Source organism: Erinaceus europaeus, chromosome 6 (genome assembly GCF_950295315.1).
Source record: "Erinaceus europaeus chromosome 6, mEriEur2.1, whole genome shotgun sequence".
NCBI lineage: Eukaryota > Metazoa > Chordata > Mammalia > Eulipotyphla > Erinaceidae > Erinaceus > Erinaceus europaeus.
The window spans coordinates 54,300,644-54,323,312 of record NC_080167.1 but is presented as its reverse complement, the minus strand read 5'-3'; the positions used below and the strand labels follow the sequence as shown (position 1 = coordinate 54,323,312).

Sequence of the window (22,669 nt, the reverse complement as noted above, 5' to 3'; positions counted from 1 at the left end):
ATCAAAGCCAGAGATGTGTGTGTGTGTGTGTGTGTGTGTGTGTGTGTGTGTGTGTGTGTGTGTGATTCTTGCATATCCACAGCCATTTAATGTGTCTTCCTACATTCTCTATTCCTATCATGTCTCTACAATGACATTCTCTATTTCCTGTAATTGAAGAAAATTGTTATAAATGTACAATGAATCCCCATTTTCTGATTGTTTATGTGTAGTTTTCTTGGCAGAGAACTTCCTTGGCATGCATTTCAGAAATAAGAGAAGGTCTTTTTTTCATTTTGCATGCATCAGACAATTGTTTAGTCCAATCAGTACAAATCAAAAGTATATAACATCCCTATGTTTGTGTTCTGCAGCCTGTGGAGGCTACATCCTCGTCAATTCTGTTGATACCATATCCTCTCCATTTTTCCCTGCCAACTATCCAAACAATCAGAACTGCACCTGGATAATTCAAGCACAATCACCATGTAAGTAACAAAGATAAAAAAAAAGGAAAGGTATTGGGATGGATGGTGTCTGTGGGAAAGCCCATCTCTATGACTAATGCTCTTATTTCCTCATTGGTAACAATTGATGGCCTTCCTCTTTTTTTTTTTTTAATCCTAATTCCTCATGTACATGAAAGCATAAATTTCCCAAGCTAGTAAGGGAATCATTCTCCTTGTGTATTACTATGTGCATTTAACCTGTTGTGCTACCGACCGGCTTATTTTTAAGTTGCAAGGGTTCTTAACAAAGAAGAAAAAAGAAATCACTCAAAATCTATATCCTTGATGTATTGATAGGAACCTAAGATTGAGGGTAAGCAAAATAGTTGATAAATTAGTAGATTTTGACACGTGTGCCTTTAGCATTTTTGTGCTCAAGACAAGTGCTGAATGGATAACTGCAGAATAAGAACCATAGGTTGGAGAACTAATAGCTCATAGTCTGGGGAACTAATGTCACAGGCCTATTGAGCTCTAACCCAAGTGAAAAATAGTTACAAAATCTTGTTTCTTCTGCAATGCCTATATATATATATAGATAGATAGATAGATAGATAGATAGATAGATAGATATATTTAAAATCCCAATGGAAACTTTTAAGTCTTTGTATTATTTACATTTAGCCTCCTAGAATCTTATTTTCAGGCCTGCTAACAACCTGATGGTAATGATTGCTATCCACATTTCACAGAGAGCATAAATGAGAAGACCCCTTGGTATTCAAGCAAATGACTATAGAGAGGAAGGTGATCTGAGTCCATTAGGAGCCCTGTCTTTTGAAGTTTTCAAAAGAAAATAATTGTAATTTCAGACATAATATGGGAAAGATATTATGCTCTTGGCTCTGCTTTATAACTAATGACCTCTGTGATAATAGGCAAGTCACTGAAGCTAACGAGATGCCCCACTAGCTACACTAAAAGATGAATTTAGTTTAAATATGTAGTAACCTTATTCCCAGGATGTTAAGAGTTAATGAGTGGGTATCTTTATCTATAGGCATAAGGCTTAGAGACCAGTGATGTAATCCTTAGCCAATTGCAGAAAGGGAGCTGGGAGTGCCAAAAGAAAATTGCCAGCCAGCCAGAAACTGAGCCTTATTTAGCTAAGGAAGCCCCCTGCCTTGGTCAGAGCAGCTTTGTACTGAAGGACAATGAGATGAAAGGTCTCACTTGTTCAAGGACAGCAACAGGAAAAGATCCTATTCTAAACATTAGGGACCCTGGAAGAACAACAAAAGGAAAACCCCCAGACACTTGCTGTTTTGCAAGTGATTTAAAGCTTTCTTTATAAAGCAAGCTTCTAGGGTCCTGGCTTTGGCCTTACAGTAAAACAGAGTGCTAGGAAATTTGTGCCAGGGAGAAAAGAGTGTCTTGTTTACAAACATAGGTAAAGAACTAGGATTTAAAGAAACTAGTTAGTGTTTGAATGTCCACTGGAAAAATATCTTAAGAGAGGTATTGCTGGGTCATAAGACAATTTCACATTTATTTGTTTACAGACTGTCCTTACAGTCTTCCAAATGGGCTGTACCAGTTTGCATTCCTACCAGCATTGAAGCAGAATTCCTTTTCTTTCACAACCTCTACAATACCTGTCCTTTCCTGGTTTGTTGATGTAAGTCATTCTCTGTGATGATATCTCAGTGTAGTTTTAATTTGCCTTTCTCTAATGATAAGTGAAGTGGTCATTTCTTCATGTGTCAGTGGAATCTTTATGCTGGTCCTTGCGCTTTGTGCCACATGCACTTAACCTGCTGTGCTACTGGCTGACTTCCAGTTTAATTTCTTCTTTTCCAATCTGCATTCCTTTGATAGCCCTTTCTATTCTGATTGCAGTGGTGAGGACGTTAAGAACTATGTTGAATAACAGTGGAGATAGCAGAAATCTTTGTCTGGTTCCTGATTTTAGGGGGGAAAGCTTTCAGCCTTTCTCCATTGAAGATATTAGCTGTGAGTTTATTATAAATGGTCTTTATTATATTGAGGAATGATCCTTCTGTTCCCAATTTCTGGACGGCCTATATCATAACTGGGTATTGGACCTCATCAAATGCCTTTTCAGCATCAGTTGATATGACCATGTGATTTTTCTTTTTCTTTTTTTTTTTTTTTTTTTTTGTGGATATGATGAATTACATTGATTTGAGCATGTTGAACCATCCCTGTTTCTCAGGGATGAATCCCACTTGGTCTTGGTAAATTATTTTATTGATACATTGTTGGATTTGATTTTCCAAGGTCTTATTCAGAATCTTTGCATTAATATTCATCAGGGATATAGCTCTATAGTTTTCTTTTTTGGTAGAGTCCCTTCCTGTTTTAGCAGTCAAAGTGATTTTTGCCTCATAGAAGGTATTTGGTAGTGTTTGCCCTTCTTCAGCTTTCTGTGGCTTGGTAAGTTTCCAAGGAAATCCTGGTCATATGTTGCATTTTTGGGTGATTTTCATTGCTTTTCCTAGTTGAACCAGGAGAGCAAAGCTAGTCTACTTCTACTCCATAGCCACACCTGCCTTTCTAGTAACATGGTAACAAACCAGATGTTCCTTTGTTATTCAGCCAGAATATGCAGGCTAGATTTCTGCTATTCAGGAGCAGAGGTTGGTTTAGGTTGGTTTCCTAAATGTCTGATTTTCTGTGTGGATGCAGTTTGATTATAATCTTTCTCATGAAAAATTCTTCTTCCTTAAAATGTAAAGGTACAAATTAAAATCTTCCTCCCTACCAATTTTTCTTCATTTCCTGGTCTGTTCTAAGCCTGCTGTGGCATAAATGTGTAAATATGGCTTTTAGCCAGACTGATGAAATAAAGCAGTTCAAAAAGCTGAGCCAGAGAAAAACTTCAGCCCTTAGGCTCTGGCCTGACAATAGCAAGTGACAGGACTGGAATCCTAACTGCTAGCTGTGTTAATTAACAGTGTCAGCAGAGAAGGTCATAGCAAGCCACCCCATGGATAGCTCAAGACAAAGTTCTGCCTCCAAACCTAGTAGTAGAGTAAGATAAAGCAGGGAAAGGGATTATTAAGTAGTTTTAAAGAAAGACAATCTGCAGAACAAATGAAAGTCTGCCTACCCAAAAGATCTTATAAAAAGTATACAAACTTTGTCTGAAGGTGGGTGATCAATTGCCTCTTTGTTGACTTGCCCCATTCTGCCTCACTTTTGGCCATTGGTTCTTGAGAGCTTATTTGAATGTTCTAGCAGGGAACTATAGTTATTCATATACCCTCAGCCAAAGACCAGTTGTCTCTATTCAGGAATAACCATCCTTGTTGACCAAGTATGGGCAGCTGAGATACACATGAAACAATGAGGGAGAGGATACCTGCTTAGCCAGCCAGCTCAGCAGAACTAATCCTGGAGACTAATGAGAAGACAGATGTCAAAACCAGGTTGACCTTATATCCAACACTGACTTTTTACTGGTTGTGTTTCATCTCTCTTGGTAACTACTTCTTGACCTGTCTATTCTAATGCTCTTTAATCTTTAATGTAACTTTGCTGCTGATTGACTTATTCTCTCAGGTCCTCTACACATTGCCAGCCAAACACTTCTTCAAAAACTATACTATTAAGGGGCCAGGTGGTGGTGCACTTGGTCAAGTGCACATATTCCAGTGCATAAGGATCCAGGCTCAAGCCCCTGGTCCCCACCTGCAGGGGAAAAGTTTCATGAGTGGTGAAACAGAGCTGCTCTGTCTCTTTTGCTCTCTATCTCCTCCTTTCAATTTTCTGTTTATATCTTATAATAAATAAACAAATAAAATGTTTAAAACTATACTGTTGAGAAGGATATTTATAAGAACATGATGGTGACTTATATAAAATGTAAATGTCCATATTTTTCAATAAAACATTTCCCAGAGTCCATTGAAAAAACTTACCTAGGAATCCTCTTACTTACAAAGACCACCATTTCAGAGTTTATAGATATCTGAATAACATTAATTCTGTCACTCTTCTAAGGAAACCTTTTATATGGCTGCTCTCACTTCCCCTCTTCATTCTTTACCCTTCATCCCTCTACAAATCTTCCATATCCTCTTACTGCTTCCATGCTGAGACCCCTCAGATAAAATTACCACATTTAGAATTTCTCTCCCTGGATGACTGGCTTTATCTATTATTTATTAAATAGTCTCCCCCTCTTTTTTCTTACAGTCAATCACATCACTCTCTCCTTTACTCGGTTTGCGCTGGAAAGCAGCACAATGTGTACACTAGACTTTTTAGAAATTCTGGATGGTGATGATGATGACGCACCCCTCAGAGGTACTGTCTCACTGCCTCTTTCATCTGTGGTCTTGGCTGTGTCTGATTCATAGATTTACATGCATATGTACTGTGATTCAAAGTTAGAATGCTTCCAATAAATATGAAGCACAGCATAAACCAAGTAAAGATAATTAGAGGATAAGAAAGCAGATGGACTATGTGGTCAAAAAATTCTACTTGCACATATTCAGGAATATAGTTTATGTCCTTAAAAAAATTAAAATCTGTAACTATTCTAGATAGTAGTGAAATACATTACATTTCAGCATTTGATGGCATTCTGTAAGAAAATTCTTGTTAATATGACTACAGTTTTTACATTTAACTTGAGCATTTGGATAGATATGAGAAAGAGACAGGGAGAAAGAAGCAGGAAGAAAGAAAGAAAATGATAAAAGACAAATAGGAAAGAAAAATAAGGAAGAACAGAGGGGAGAGAGAGAGACATTGTGGTTTGAAAGGAGGGAGGGAGGGAGGGAGAGAGAAGGAAAGGATTTGGAGTTCTGTTCAACATTCCGATAAAATGAAAGATTACTCCTATCTAGTTTCTGAAATATCCTCAAGCTAAAGGATCTGTCTTTTTAAAAAACTTTTTCCTGAGTTTATTTCTATCTGAGCTCTGTTGTTTGAGTTTCTATATTAAGAGACACTCTTCATGAGAGAAGGGCCTTTATTTTGTTGTTTTGTCCGCAGTGCCCAGATAGTATCTGAGATCACAGTGGACAAACTCTGTTCCTTGCATACTTCCAATTGTATTTTTGTCAAAAAGCATTTAACCAAGATTGATAATATATTATGTTATTGTTATATTATATTAGCATATATATTGTATTAGCAAACACTGATTTTGTACCTTCTGCTGAGTGCTAGCACTGAACTTTGTGAATAGGGACTTGCTTAATCCTCAGACCTGTAAGGCATAGGTTTATATTTATAGAGGTAGAGTTTTCTCATAGGGGGGAAACAAAGGCACAGGGATTTAAGTAACTTGCCTCAGGTCATGTAGCTAGCAGGTGGCTGAGCCAGGAGTTCATTGTCCATACTTTCTTTGTCACAGTCTATAACTTTTTAATATTAATGCATTGATTTGTACAGGTCTCTAAAATGTTGGGGATTCTAGCACTGGCTATGTTTACATGCTTTTTCTATCTACTCCTAATATTCTTTGTCATGTTTATACACATTCAGTTCTCTGCTTGTAGTTGTAATCTTGTCATTAATATTCAGACCTTGATTTAAATGATTTCCCTAATAGTATTTTTTCTCTTGTGATTCTATCAAATATGTATTTACTATCTGATCACTGTCATTCATTTTACTCATTACCTTTGTCTTTTAGGTCGTTATTGTGGCACCTCCATGCCCCATCCCATCACTTCCTTCAGCAATGCTCTGACTCTGAGGTTCATCTCTAACTCATTAAGAAATTATGAAGGTTTCCATGCCACTTTTACTGCAACATCATCAAGTAAGACATGCTAGCAAGTGGTAATTTTAGTTTAAGGGAAATGTAATAGAAATCCCTGAGACTCTTACTTTTGGAGTTTTGGCCTTTGGAATTGAGAACAGATTACCTGAGGTCATCTCTGAGGTTAGCCTGACCTTCTCCCAAATTAGGTTAGCATACTTGTAAATTCTAACACTTGTCAACTCTAGACCACATTTTCTTCATTCATTCATGTATTGCTGGGCACCAGTTATTTCCACACCTTGTCTGTTGTGACCAATGTTGCTGACTGGGAACTCTGGAAGTTGTGGCAATTGGCTGGGCTGATCTGGATGCCTTGCTCATGAGTGTCCAGTCCTTTTTGTCATGCCTGTTAGATAGTCTCTGGCTGACAATACTGATGACCTCTCTGCTGGTTGTTTTTCACTCTCCCTCGGGCTGGGTGCTGCCACAGATGCCATTTTAGTGGCAGTGAAATACCACTAAAATGAAATACCACTAAAAGTGTGCGTGTGTGTGTTCTCCTGAGATGGAAAAGCTGAAAGTAATATGCCTTGTGTTCTAGGTTAGGGTTGGAAATCATCTTGGTCAGAAAGGCTGAGGAATCCAGGAGTTGGTGCAAAAGTAGAGCTCTGGATCTGCAAGCAGGGCCCCAGGTTCAGGTCCAGGCACTGCACTGTCATAGTGCTGCTCTGGCCTTTCTACCTGATATCTTATGAATTAAATAAAACAAGTATTTTTTAAAAATCCTGAGTGGTTGTAAGATGAAAACAAGCCTTGTTTCATGTAGGGTTAAGACTTTCAGAAAAGAATCTATAAGGATTCCTTCTGATCCACCATAGCCTGTGACATTTAATTGTTTATATTTATATGACATATATGTGTGTATATATATATATATATATATATATATATATATATATATATATATATATGACACAGATTTTTAAAATGTGAAATGGAAATAGAAAATCTTTTTATACTGCCAACAGTTCATCTCAATATCTTTCTCCTTTATTTTATATTCCATCTTTGCTCGTTTTCTTACTTTGTTTCTCTTTTCTTATAGCTTGTGGTGGAAACTTCTACATGATGGAAGGCACCTTCAGTAGCCCTGGCTACCCAGAAGTTTATCCCTCAAATGTGGAATGTGTCTGGAACATTGTCAGTTCCCCTGGCAACCGGCTCCAGCTGTCTTTCATGTAAACCCTTTTTATTTTTTATGGTGTATTGTTTCAGTACGAATGAATCTGCAGGAAGGAAGCACTGCAAATAAGAGGGTGGACAGCTAGCAGCATATGTGTCTAAGCAACTGTTAGAGAGTGCAGTTGGAACTTTAGGAAGTATGCTTCCTAATTTCCTCTGTTTTAGTCAGAGTTTATGTTGGAAATAACATTGAAATTCTCTGGAGAACAGCTCTTAAAGTCTTGCCCAGCATGACCAGAAGCAGATGCTTGAGTCCTTGGTGCATTCATTAGTGGGATATTCACTTTTAGAAATCAGTTATGTTTATTTTTTAGTTTATGTACATTTTGATTTTTCCAGAGAATCATTAACTTTCTTCCTGCAGAAATTTCCATCTAAGTTAGCTTTCATTATCCATGGCTCCACTCCAACCTGTGCCTACCAGAAGAATCATTTTAGAGATTTTTAAAAAATAATAATTATTATTATTGTTGTTATTACTATTATTATCACCACCAGGTTTATCTTTGGGGCTAGGTGCCTGAATGAGTCCACCTCTCCTGGCAGTCTTTTTCTTTTTTTAAAGAGACAGGGAGAAATTGAGAGAAAAATGTGATATAGAGAGGAAGAGGGAGAGAGAGGAGGGGGAAGTGAGGACTGGGGGGAGGCACGGAGGGAAGAGAAAGAGACCTGTGGCACTGCTTCATCACTCATAAAGCTTTCCTCCCTGCAGGTGGGGACCTGGGCTTGAACTAGGTTCACATGTAAGGTAATATTAGGGTGCACTCTTATCAGATATGCCACTTTCTGGCCCATTAGAAGCTTTTTGGAGCTGAGTAGTTGGGTTATAAAATGACTTACATTTTCTTTATTGAGCCCTAAGATTTTCAGAATATGGGCTATGGATGTAAAATTAAGAGAAGGAATACTCCATGTTTATAGTTGTCTTAAATTAAACTGAATGAGAATAGTGTGGTTTCTAGAAATAGATAGCAAAAGACCCATGATAAGTGATACTGGACTTTTGAATAATTTATAGAGAGATACATGTGACATGTCCATGCATAATAGATGCTGAGCCAATATTGATTTGATATTTATATTATTTTATATTTAGTGCTTATTATATTTTATTATCCTATTATGGGTTGGAGTAGGGATTGCTAATTCTGTTTTGGAAGAGAATATAAAAAGTAATTTATTGTTGTGAGAATTGTTTGGCAGACACTGACTTGTTTATTTAAAAAAAATGAGAGAGAGCAGTCCTGTTTGTGGATCATGCTCAGATATCTCAAGTTGCCTTCTTCCCATCCACTAATCAGACAGCCCCTCTTCAGGGTATACGTGTATTGTGTTAAAACAAACACACCCTCTAGGACCTGAAAGCATTGCCTGTTTAAGCTGCCACATCACAAAGAAGTTTCTGTTTGTTTTTTGTCTGTGCTTACTCAAAAGCACAAAGTTCTGTATGGGAAGAAATCTGAGCATTTCCTTTTTATTTGATATATATGTATTCCTTTATTTAACAAATATTTATCAAGTCCTTACTGTGTACTGGGCATGTATATGAATAATTCATGCTCTACTATAGTTAATGATGAGTAGAATTCCATGACTGACTTCATGACCATTATCTTTACTTCAAGTTAAAATTCAAGTCTTACATATGGTTTATAAGGACTCATAATTACCAAATGAAAGGATGCCTTTGGAGTCTTTTTTCTTCTTAGTCTCTGCTATTTTCACATTGTTGTTCAGTCTGATGTTCATTGGCTACTAGCCATGGGTCCAGGAATGGGAATGTTTAAAACAGAATACATCCCATTTTTAAGTGTATTACTAATAGATTGATATTAGGAAATGATTCAAGCCTGGAGAAGTTCACTTCATCTATAGGAGATAATTACAATAAATGTACAGCTTCACTGTTGGGATTAAAGAAGATGTCACACTTAAAATGTATAACACAAGGCTGGTCAAACTGCATGTTCAAGGCATATTAAATTCTCTCACTCAGCCATTTCTGAAGTATCTTACGTGATAGTTCACAGCTAAGTGGATGATCTTGCGTTTTACTCCTAAAGATGAGAGATAAGTACAAAAACTCTAGCTCATCCATCTTACTGTTTTGTGGAGACTGAATCCTAATTATTATATAAACACACCTTAATGGAACAGCATTTTTCTTTCTCGTACATAAGAAGTTAATTTGGACTATTTTTGCTTTCTTAGAGTTTAGCTTTAAAATAAGACTTGTAGAATGTCAGATGTTCCTGTTTATGTTGATAATCATGAGAAGGGTTTTATGGCAAGGCCTACTGAGTTATTTCTACCCTATATAAACTGAATCCAGATGGGCGCCTGGAAACATTACCCCTGGGGTGTGTGAGAAACATATGGAATCTGTCAAGATCTAAAACATGGGGTTTGGATTGTGGGCACTGTGGTGAAATTGAATAGGGAGAAAAACTGAAGAAATTGTGATTGAATCTTTTTTAAAAGGAGAGTAGTAGGATAAGAAGATCTTAATTTTTTGTAAAACAAATACTTAGAAGAATTAAGAGAAAATGTATCTTATGCTTGCATAGTGCTTTTGGAAAATGATTGATCTTGGTTCAAGAATCAAGATGAGATAATGAGAAACAGTGATTGTTCTGTTTTTGCTCCACAGCACAGTTCTACTCACAAATTTCAGCCAAAATGCTTGAAAGAAGGTAGATTTACTTGTAAAATACACTGGCCTATAACCGTAGACTTCCAAAAACAATGGGACTTTTTCAGATGTTTAATTGTTTTCTAGTAGGCATTCATATCATTTAGTTAGGTGTATTTTTTGACATTTATCTCTGTATTTTACTAAATTGTATGGTACTAAAACATAAAAGACTGCAGTTAGTAATCTGCTGGGCTATTAGATCAAACCTTAATATTCAGATAGATCACCTAAAATCTTTCTAAAATTCACATTCTAATGCAGTTGGTTAGTGGGACTAATTCTTCATTTCAGAGAAGCTCTCTGGTGTTGGAGGTTTTGCTGACCCCAGACTGCGCTTTGAACAGAAAGATTTGGAGGATGATTTAACATAAAGCACATATTGAAGAAGCTGATCTCCCTTTCTTCCCTTCCTGCTTTTTGAGAAGCAGAGCAAAGTAAAAAAAAAAAAAAAGGAAAGAAAGAAAGAAAAATTAGGTTATTTTAAGTTGCCAGTAATAATAGTATGAGCAATAAAAACTGAGGCTGAATTTAAGTACATGTTAGTCATTCTAATGATAGATTCAAAACAACTGTCTTCCAGAAATTGAGGGTATATATAAGTTTTGTATTATGAAGACTCGAATTGTTAAGGAAGACAATTGGAATAAAGATGAATGTGTAGTTTTCTTAGTCCAATGTGGACATTTCCTGACTTCCTCTTCCTAGTTAACACTCAGCTTGTTGCTAAAGCTATGCCCAAGATACAGGCCTAGATGATGTTTACTGTGGGATTTTGAGAGCCACAGCTCTACTTCCAGTGCTAGTGTCTGACTGTTCTCTGGACAGCCAAGAGTGCTCAAAGGTGTGCGTGACATATTGAGCCTGTGGTAGAGCTAAAGTGGTCAGGCCTTGCAGTCTCTTCTGCATCCCAACCCATCCACTCATAAAGGCCCCTAGAAGAACACTACACTTACTGTCTTGAGAAATCTGTCAACACGCTGTCAATCTGTCAATCTTGTTCTACACAAGATTTTCTAAGACTTGACTTGTGATCAAGTACAGTGAAACATTTTGTGCATGTAAATAGGCACATGGAAAGAGTAAATATAGAGAACTTATCAATATATTTGTTTTGTTTATTTGTTTTTTTTCTACCATGGTTATCACTGGGGCTGGTGTCTGCACAGCTCCACCATTCCCCGTGGGCATTTTCTTTCCCTTTTTATTTTCATATAGTGTAAGAGATAGGCAGAGATAGAAAAGGAGAAGGAGGGAGATAGAAGGAGAGATACCTACAGCACTGCACTCTCCCCCTCCCATCGCAATTTCTCTATGTCCTATCCATTAAAAAAATGAAAAAAGACCACCCGGAGCAGTGTTTACGAAACTTCCATCGTGCAGATGGAGATTGGGGGCTTGAGCCTGGGTCTTTGAGCATTCTCTATAAGATAAGGCAACACTCAGCCAGAAGACTATAAATTTTATGTTTTGAAACCTATTGAAAGGTTGTTGTTGTTTTGTTGATATTATTGTAAGCCACTATCTTTTGGGAATCACCACAATATGTCTAAGTAACTACTTAAAGTTTGAGCAAGAGTTCTAAAATGGTTCTTGTAAAAATTACTCATTTATTTTTAGTAGCCAAATCCTTTAGTCTGTCCTTGACTCTAGACTATCAGATTCTCTTCAGCACCCTGTTTTGAAATTGCCTTTGATGTCTATGACATTGCAATAGATTTGTTTTTATTCTGCTTTCCAGAATAAATCTGTTTATCATTTCCTCTTCCTTTCACTGTACATAGAATATCAATATTCTCTAAGGTCCTGCTTGTTATCTTTTATCTCATTTACTCTCTATTAACAACTTCCTATTCTTCATTCCTTAACCCTCATTCTGGCCTTGATATCAGGCAGGTGATTTCCAAGTACAGCCCCAAGGACTCTTTCCCACTCTTTCCCCTCATCCTTCTCCCTCTCTCTCCCCCCTCTCCTACCTCTCCCCCCACTCCTTCTTCTCCCTTTCACCCCCTTAGGGACCAAAATGAACAGATAGATAAACTAGAACTATTGGATATTTTCAGAGTCATTCACCCCAAACTGGAATACACATTCTACTCATGTCCACATAGGCCATTCTCAAGGATAGACCAAATGTTAGACCACAAAGACAGCAACGGCAAATTCAAGAGCATTGAAATCATCACAAGCATCTTCTTTGACCACAGTGGAATTAAACTAACACCTAACAGCAACAAAAGATTAGTAACAGTCCAAAATGTGGAAGCTTGACAGTACACTACTTAACATCTACTGGGTCAAAGAGGAAATAAAGGGAAAAAATCAAAATGTTTTGAGAGTTGAATGAAAATGAAGACACAAGCTATCAAAATATTTGAGACACAGCTGAGGCAGTTCTGAGAGGGACATTCATAGCTATACAAGCACACATTAGGAAACAAGAAAAAGCACAAATAAACAGCCTGATTGCACATCTTAAAGACCTAGAAGAAGAAGAACAAAGGAACACTAAAGCAACCAGAAGGACAGAAATCACTAAAGTTAGGGAAGAAATAAATAACATTGAAAATAAGAAAACATACAAAAAAAATCAATGAAAGTAAATGTTGGTTCTTCAAAAGAGTGAACAAAATCGACAAACCTTTAGCCAGACTCACAAAACAAAAAAGGGAGAAGACCCAAATAAATCGGATTGTAAGTGAAAGAGGAGATATCACAACAGATACCACAGAAATTCAACATATCGTATGAGGCTTCTATGAACAACTCTATGTCACCAAGCTAGAGAACCTGTAAGAAATGGACGAATTCCTAGATACCTACAAACTCCCAAAGTTAAATGAAGAGGAAGTAGATAATATGAATAGACCCATCACAGCTAATGAAATTGAAACAGTTATCAAAAGTCTTCCCAAAAATAAAAGTCCTGGACTAGATGGTTTCACAAATGAATTCTATAAAACCTTCAAAGAAGAACTAATACCTCTACTTTTAAAAGTCTTCCAGAAGATTGAAGACACAGGAATACTCCCTCCCTTCCAGCTTCTATGAAGTCAACATCAATTTGATACCAAAAGCAGAGAGGAACACAACCAAAAAAGAAAACTGCAGACCATTATCTCTGATGAACATAGATGCTAAAATATTGAACAAAATTCTAGCCTCTTGGATACAGCAGTATATGAAAAATATTCTTCATCATGACCAAGTGGGGTTTATCCCAGGGATGCAAGGTTGGTTTAATATAAGTAAATCAATCAATGTGATCCACCACATCAACAAAAGCAAGACCAAAAACCACATGGTCATATCAATAGATGCAGAGAAAGCCTTTGACAAAATACAACATCCCTTTATGATCAAAACACTACAAAAAGTGGGAATAGATGGACAATTCCTCAAGATAGTGGAGTCTATATATAGCAAACCTACAGCCAACATCATACTCAATGGTGAAAAACTGGAAGCATTTTCCCTCAGATCAGGTACTAGACAGTATCACCATTACTGTTCAACATAGTGTTGGAAGTTCTTGCCATAGCAATCAGGCAGGAGCAAGGACTTAAAGGCATACAGATTGGAAGAGAAGAAGTCAAACTCTCCCTATTTGCAGATGACATGATAGTATACACAGAAAAACCTAAGGAATCCAGCAAGAAGATTTTGGAAATCATCAGGCAATACAGTAAGGTGTCAGGTTACAAAATTAACATTCAAAAGTCAGTGGCATTCCTCTATGCAAACACTAAGTTAGAAGGAGATGAAATCAATTCCTTTTACTACAACAACAAAAACAATAAAATATCTAGGAATAAGCCTAACCAAAAAAGTGAAAGACTCGTATACTGAAAATTATGAGTCACTATTCAAGGAAACTAAAAAAGACACAAAGAAGTGGAAAGATAGTCCATGTTCATGGGTGGGAAGAATTAACATCAAAATGAAGATACTACAGTGAGCCATATACAAATTTAATGCTATCCCCATTAAGATCCCAGTCACATTTTTTAGAACTGAACAAATGCTATAAATGTTTATCTGGAACCAGAAAAGACCTAGAATTGCCAAAGCATTCTTTTTAAAAAATATATTTATTTATTTATTTATTCCCTTTTGTTGCCCTTGTCATTTATTTATTTATTTATTTTTGTTGTAGTTATTGTTGTTGTTGGATAGGGCAGAGAGAAATGGAGAGAGGAGGGGAAAACAGGGGGAGAAAAGATAGACACCTGTGGACCTGCTTCACTGCTTGTGAACAGACTCCCCTGTAGGTGGGGAATCCTGGGCCCAAACTGGGATCCTTCCACTGGTCCTTGCGCTTAGCTCCACATGCATTTAAACTGCTGCACTATGGCTGGACTCCTGCCCTTCTCATTTTTTATTTTTGTAGTTGTTATTGATTTTGTTGTTGTTGGATAGGACAGAGAGAAATGGAGAGAGGAGGGGAAGACAAAGAGGAGAGAAAGATAGACACCTGCAGACCTGCCTCACTGCCTGTGAAGCAACACCCCTGCAGGTGGGGAAGGGGGGCTTAACCAGGATCCTTATGCAGGTCCTTGCATTTCGTGCCACATGCACTTAACCCACTGCGCTACCGCCCAACTCCCTACCGTGTTGTTTTTTAATGTTCTAGTTACTATTGTTGTTGTTGGCTAGGACTGAGAGAAATGGAGACAGGAGGGAAGACAGGGAGGGGGAGAGAAAGATAGACACCTGCAGACCTGCTTCACCGCCTCTGAAGTGACTCCCCTGCACGTGGGGTGCCGGGGGCTCCAACCGGGATCCTTCCATGGGTCCTTGTGTTTTGCACCACCTGCGCTTAACCTGCTGCGCTACCATCTGACTCCCCAAAGCAGTTTTGAGAAGTACCTGGTCCATGTATTTATCTGCCATTGTATTTGTCTCCTATTGTTTATCAGCTTCATGCTCAGAATAGAATGCTGATGAGGGGAGGGGGGATAGCTTAATGGTTATGCAAAAAACTCTCTTCGCCTGAGGCTGCTAGCTTCATTTCCCCAGCATCACCAAAGGTCAGAACTGTGCAGTACTCCGGTTAAACAAACAAAAGTGAATACCTGCGAAGTTATTTCAACCCAGTGGTTAGGGTGCACCTGTTACAAATAACAGGAAAACCAACCCCAGTGATTCAAGTAAGGAATGTGGTGCCTTTGGCTCCAGCAAGAAAACATCAAGGAAGAGTCTAGGCTGCAAGTGTAATTTGATCCAGGTGCTGGCTTTGCTCCTCCTCATTTATAAAGTGTGTGGCTGGGTTGTCTCCCATGGATGTGGAAAGAAGGCTTTAAGACATGTTTCTTCACCACCATTCAGGAAAGATTGACAGCAGAGTCACTACTGAAATAAGTTTAGATTTGCTCTGATTGAATGGATCATATTGCCTAGTAACTATAGTGGCAAAGGCCGTGTGGTGCTGCACACAGTAAGGTGCATATATTGTCATGCACAAGAACCTGGGTTCAAGCCCCTGGTCCCCACTTTCAAGTGAGCACTTGGTGAGCAGTGAAGCAGTGCTGCAGGTGTCTCTACCTCTTCCTCTCTATCTTCCTCTTAGCTCTCATTTGTGTTGGTTGCTACCAAAAAAATAAAAGAAAGATTAAAAAAAAAAAAAAAGCGGAGTTTCAGATGCAAGCATGATGCCAACCTGACTTCCCTAGACAGACGACCCCACCAATATGTCCTGGAGCTCCAATTTCCCAGAGTCTTTCCCAACTAGGGAAAGAGAGAGCCATGGACTGGGAGTATGGATCGACCTGTCAACGCCCATGTTCAGTGGAGAAGCAATTACAGAAGTCACACCTTTAATCTTCTGCATCCCACAATGACTTTGGGTCCATACTCCCAGAGGGTTAAAGAATAGGAAAGCTATCAGGGGAGGGGATGGGATACAGAATTCTGGTGGTGGGAATTGTGCGAAGTTGTACCCCTCTTATCCTATGGTTTTGTCAATGTTTCCTCTTTATAAATAAAATAAATTAATAAATAAAAATAAAAAATAAAAGCGAGAGGGTGGATAGCCACTAGGAGTGGTGTGCTCATTGTACAAGCACCACTGGACCCCAATAATAACCCTGGTTGCAAAAAACAAACTAAAGTGACGACAGATGTTCTTTGAGTGTTGAGTATCAAGGAAACAGCCATAGTACAAACTACAGGATTGTCTCTGAAAAAATGTGCCTGTGTCCTACTTCAGTATTTCTTACTGGTCAAGCTTAATAAAGGTTCTTTATTAAAAAAAAAAACAAAAAAAAAAAACGATGGCAATAGTGCTCTTGACCTATCCAGTAAATTGTTTTTTTCCTAAATGTGATTTTAAATGTCACAGTATTATTTTTCTTTTTGCCATCAGAAACCACAGTAGGAAGCTCAAGTTTCCAGAAAATCATTTCTAAACATTTCACTAGTTTTCCTCCTGCAACATATAGTGCCCTTTAAAAAAATTATTTATAAAAAAGAAACACTGAAAGAAACCATAGGATAAGAAGGGTGCAACTCCACACAATTCCCACCACCAGAACTCTATATCCCATTCCCTCCCCTGATAGCTTTCCTATTCTTTATCCCTCTGGGAGTATAGACCAAGGGATATTATGGGGTGCAGAAGGTGAAAGGTCTGGCTTCTGTAATTGCTCCCCCATTGAATATGGGCATTGACAGGTTGATCCATACTCCAAGCCCGTCTCTCTCTTTCCCTTACAGAGAAAGAGGAAGTGGGGATCCAGGACATATTGGTGGGGTTAGTAGTAGTCACAAAGTCCATAAGATGGTTTGATTATCAGTGTTTTTGCAAGGTCATTGGTTTTAGTCATCTATAATCCACATGTGAGCAAAACCATCTAGTATTTATCCTTTACCTCTACTTATTTAACTCAGCATAATCACCTTCAGGCCTCAGAATTATTTTAAAATGGAGTTGGGGGGGGTTACCAGGTGGTAGCAAACCGGGTTAAATGCCCATAGTGCGAAGCACAGGGACCAGCACAAAGATCCTGGTTCAAGTCCCCAGTTCCCCACCTGCAAGCAAGTCTATAGGTGTCTCTCTTTCTCTCTCCTTCTCTATTACCCCGCCACCCCCCTCAATTTCTCTCTGTACTATCCAATAAAATGGAAAAAATGACCTCCAGGAGCAGTGGATTCGTAGTGCAGGCATCAAGCCCCAGGGATAACCCTGGAGGAAAAGAAAGTGGAGTGGAGGAAGAACAATATTCCACACAATCATGTTCAAGATTTGGTTGACATGCATGGAAATAGTATGTATTCCAACTATATACATGAATGATACAATCATAGTGAAGTCATGGAGGTTTCATCACTGTATCTTCAATTCTCTGAGATAACTGAGATACAGAAAGAGAGATGCACAGAGAGAGACAGAGATAGAGAGATGGGGAGAGAGGGCAAAACACCGTAGCATTGACGCTTCCTCCAGTGTGTTGAAGATGGGGCTCATACTTGCATCTTTTATATGGCAATGCAGGCACACTATCCAGGTGAGCTATCTTGCTAGCACTCCTAATATTTTCTTAAAGGAACTCAATGTTTAAATTAAACTTATCACTAACTTCTAAGTATATTTATATACTTTTTAAATAGCTAAGCCCTTTTATTTCTATAGACTTTTCTTGACATTCATTCTCTGTCCACTATTTCTATAATTGAGCCCACTAATTTTTACAGTGAGAGAACCTCTCATTCCAGTTATCTACTGGAATCAACAATCAAATGTGATACTTCTGCCTCACAATTTCTCCGCCCCCTAATAACTCCAATATCATTCATTATAGTCTTGCTAGTATTGTCTTTTCTCCCATGTTCTTGCTTCATTTCCACCCATAGAAAGAAAATTCCTTTTAGGAAGTGTATTCTCTCCCTCCTTTCTCTCTCTCTCTCTCTCTCTCTTTCTCTCTCTCTCTCTCCATTGCCATCAGGATTATTACTGGGGCTTGTAGAATCCATTGCTACTGGTGGCCAGTTTTTCCTCTTCCTTCTCCCCTCTTCCTTTTTTTTTCTTTCTTTCTATTTTATCGAATAGGATAGAGAAAAAATAAGGGAGAGGGAGATGAAAAGAGTGAAAGACACCTGCAGCACTGCTTCACCGCATGTGAAACATCCCCCTGCTGGTGGGGAGGGACTCGAACCCATGTCCTTGTGCATGGTAATGTGTGCACTCAACTAGATGTGTCATTGCCCAGTCCCATCTTTATGTCTCTTGATGAGGCATTTCAGCAAATGTGAATGGAAGAACATTTCTGAGTCAACAAAAGAATATTGTGACTGAAGTTAAAGAAAAATTTTTAGAAGTGAACAGGTTTGCCAGAGCTTGTGATTCAGAGTAATTCCATAGTTCACTCTGTCAATTTGATCCCTCTGAACTTTCTCTTTCCTCATCAGAACTTTCCACTTGGAGGAGTCTCAGGACTGTAGCAAAGATTTTGTGGAGATCCGGGAAGGAAATGCCACAGGTCACTTGGTGGGACGGTACTGCGGAACCATCATCCCCCTCAATTACTCATCCATTGTTGGGCATATACTGTGGATCCGTTTTGTCTCTGATGGTTCAGGTGGTGGCATAGGTTTCCAGGTTACATTTACTAACAGTAAGTTGGGGATCTGTGTGATGACTCAGGAGGTAGAATGCATACATACTGTATTCTGTGTGAGGCTCTGGCTCCAATCCTGACACCTCAGGGTGCTTCATGGACAGCACTGTGGGAGCTCCATGGGTAGTGGAACCATGTTTTGGTATATTTCCCTTTCTTCTCTCTTCTCTTTCCTTCTCTGTCTCTATAAATATGAGGGAAGGCAAAATTGGGCCAGGGAAGCTGATGATTGGTAATATGAATGTGTGAGGCCTTGGCTTCATCTCTGGTGTGACATAAAAATAGTAACAATGAATAAATAAATGTAAACCAGTTTTATTTTAGTGGGTGCTACAAGAATACATTTAATAATCTAGAAAAAGAAAAAAACTATAATTCTGCTAGAATAATCTCAAACTCTATACTATTCTCCTTCACCAGTTATCTTGTGGGGTCTTTATTAAAAGTAAATGATTTTATTAAGTTAAATTATACAGCTCTCTCATGCTGAGCCAAGGACCACCAGGGTTATAGCTGGGACTTACTGCCTTCACAACAAATCCACCAACGCTGGAGTCATTTTTTCTTTTTCTTTCTTTCTTTCTTTCTTTCTTTCTTTCTTTCTTTCTTCCTTTCTTTCTTTCTTTCTTTTCTTCTTTGCTTTTCTTTCTTTATAAGATAGGACAAGAGAAGTTAAGATAAGAGGGAGAGACAGAAACAGAGACAGAGATAGAGGGAGATACTGCTGCAGGTGGGCAGTGGAGGCTCAAACCTGGGTCTTTGTGCAAGGTAACATGTGCTCTCAACTAGGCATATCGCCACCTGGCTGCACCCACCTATTTTATTTATTTATTTATCTATTTATTTTGTCCTGACCGGACCTTCACTGTTCCAAGATGGCTTTTTCAGATAGAAATATATATATATATATATATATATATATATATTTATGATATATATCATAATTTCAATACCATGATATATATATATATCATGGTATTGAAACTTCTCAAGTGCCATGGAATTCCCAGGGGTTGAGTCTATGTTGTACACATGGCAAAGCAGGACTTCTCTCAGATTAAGTTGTTTTGTTTTGTTTTTCCAAAAACACATGTTAAAAGGTTTCCATAATGCATATATATAATGCATTTCATAATGTTCAGAGTTATATTTATTTCAAAAGTGTTTCACTTGATCCAGCAAACTCTATACCCTTTAAATCTTCAAATTAAAATATTTAGGGGTGGTGGGTAGATAGCATAATGGTTATGTAAAGAGACTCTTGTATATACATATATATATATATATATGTATTTACATATATATATTGACTTGAGTGCTTAGATATAATTATAGCAGAGTATTCTCTAATAGGCTAAAATCTGGATTATTTGCATTTTTAACCCAAATTTCCCACAGTTAGCTATTGTATATTGGCTCCAAAATATCAGGTTTCTCTTATATAATTAAAAAACAAAACAAAACCTTCCATTACTGTGTAAAACTAAGTGAAATAAATAAGCCAAAATTAAAGAATGGGGTCTGGTTACCATCCCTACCTTTGGGTCATGGGGACTGGGAGTCCCTATTCACATGGGAACTTATTACCTCTTTTCACACCATACTACCATCTAAGAAGATGGAATCCCATTCACAGAATTATCCTTCTGTGGGGAATTAATAGATAGTACAGCGGCCAAAAGGGACACAATTATTTCTTGAGTGCTCAGAAAGGAAATCACAGTCAATTAAAAGTCCATCCTGTTCAACACCCCTTGCATTTTGTTTCTTAGTTTGATTAAAGAGCTGTTCAAAGTAAGTCTGATTTACTGCTCTTGTTTCCCTTCCAGTATTTGGCAATGATAATATTGTGGGAATTCATGGGAAAATTGCCTCTCCCTTCTGGCCTGGAAATTACCCCCACAATTCAAATTACCACTGGACAGTAAATGTGAATGCCTCTCAAGTCATCCTTGGTAGAATCTTGGAGATGGACATTGAAGCGACACATCAATGCTACTATGACAAATTAAGGGTGAGTTTCCCAGTGCAATCAGTGAATATAAACTTTGATGAATTACCATTGGCAGAAGTAAATTGGGGGTGGGAGGGACGGTGTGATAGTTCACTGGGGAGTGAGGTTGCTTTGCCATGTGCATGACCCAAGTTTGAGCCCTAGCACAGCATTATGGAGAACTGAGGCAAAAATGTCTTAAAATTAAGACTAAAAACAGACTCAAGTTAATTATTCAAGCATTTGTTAGTTATGTGGGATGGCCTGCCTCAAATCATAATTTCCTCCTACAGGCTAGTTATACAAAGGTAATTTGGGTATTACATTCATCACTTTCCATTCTATCTCTGATTTACTGGTTTTTAAGATCATTATAATTTACCTGTTAGGCTTTGTGTAAGCATACATTTCTTAAATATTGACTCTATCTTATTTATTGTTGTGTTAGAAGGTTAAATATTTGAAAGATCACTTTGAAATAAATAGAGGGGGCAGGGAGATAGCCACACTGTAGACTAACATGTGAAAAACCTTATATTTAAGCCCGGTACTATATGGGACCAGCGTAGCACAGGACACTGGGGGCATTCATTGATGCTGAACAGTGCCTCTCCTCTCACTGTCCCTCTCACTATCTCTGTCTCTCTGCCTGAGATAAAAAGAGTAAAACTGTCAGTCAGGCAGTGATGGAATTGCATATATGTGAGGCCCTGGCTCTACATTATCATCATCATCATTAAACTAAAATAAAAAGACACAGAAAAATTGTGATGATCATGCCACCCAGACACTGATTACTAATTCCAGAAACACCATCAGCTTCTATTCTGTTCAGCTTTATTAGAGTGCAATTGATGAATATTGTATGTATTGTAAGATGTACACCTGGACATTTTGGTATATGTATGCAATGCAATTTCTTCTTCTAGCGTTTGCCCTTCTTCCGTAGCCAGTCAACAGCGTCAGGTTGAGCCTGATGTAAAGTTTCGAGACCTCCTTTGAATCTGGAGAGGTGGCAGTCGTTGACTATGTGGGTCATAGTCTGTCTGTAGCCGCAGGGGCAGTTCAGGTCGTCTCTGGCTCCCCAGTGATAGAACATAGCGGCTCACCGGCCATGGCCTGTTCGATAGCGATTGAGGAGGGCCCAATCATAACGTGCTAGGTCAAAGCCGGGTTGATGCTTGCAGGGGTCTGCAATGCAATAATAACCATAAACAAGTAAATTAATTATCAGTTGACACACTAATCATTTTTTCCATGTGGTATATTTACTTATTATTTATTGATGTGGCAAGAATACTTAAGATCTAACCTCAGTATATTTAAAGTATATTGCTAGCTATAATAACATGACCAAGGTCCAGGCAGTGATGCACTTGGTTGAGTGCATACATTACATTACATGGCACCAGGACCCCCAGGTACTAGTACTCACCTTTGGGGAGGAAATTCTCCCCCCCCAACTCTGGCTTATGATGGTACTGAGGACTGAACCTGCACCTGAGGACTTTTGGTGCTCGTGCCTGAATGTCTTTTTGCACAAATGTTAAGCTGTCTCCCCAGCCCTAGGGGGAGGTTTCAGGAGCAGTGAAAACATCAAGTACTATTTTTTCTTTCCCTCTCTATCTATCTCTTGTTTCCATCTCAACTTAAGTCTCTAGTCAAAATAAATAAATAAAATGTAATAAAAATAACATTACCATACTTCCAATGTCCAGATTTATCTTTCATATACTTTTTGGTCAGTGTCTACCTGTTGCTCCCTGCCCCAGTAGTCCCAGGAAATGAGCAGGGTGCTTTCTGTTTCTGTAAACTGTTTACTCCAATAGTCCGCCAGCCCCAGATTTCATCTTATTTATCTGTTCACAATGCCTCATGTAGAACCTATATCTGATAAGTGCTTATTATGTGTGAAAATCACTGTTATGTAGTTTAAAAATTAAGCTGCAGTAG

General features: G+C 38.2%; 1 protein-coding gene across 1 annotated transcript in view; it reads left to right on the top strand.

Moving 5' to 3' along the window:
• Positions 1–22,669, top strand: part of CUBN (cubilin) — a 289,660-nt gene that overhangs the window by 168,577 nt on the left and 98,414 nt on the right. Inside the window, exons 33-38 of the mRNA XM_060192232.1 lie at positions 354–467; positions 4,650–4,760; positions 6,103–6,231; positions 7,280–7,412; positions 18,515–18,720; positions 20,553–20,737. Coding sequence (XP_060048215.1) covers positions 354–467; positions 4,650–4,760; positions 6,103–6,231; positions 7,280–7,412; positions 18,515–18,720; positions 20,553–20,737 — 878 coding nt within the window. The remainder of the gene's footprint in view (positions 1–353; positions 468–4,649; positions 4,761–6,102; positions 6,232–7,279; positions 7,413–18,514; positions 18,721–20,552; positions 20,738–22,669) is intronic.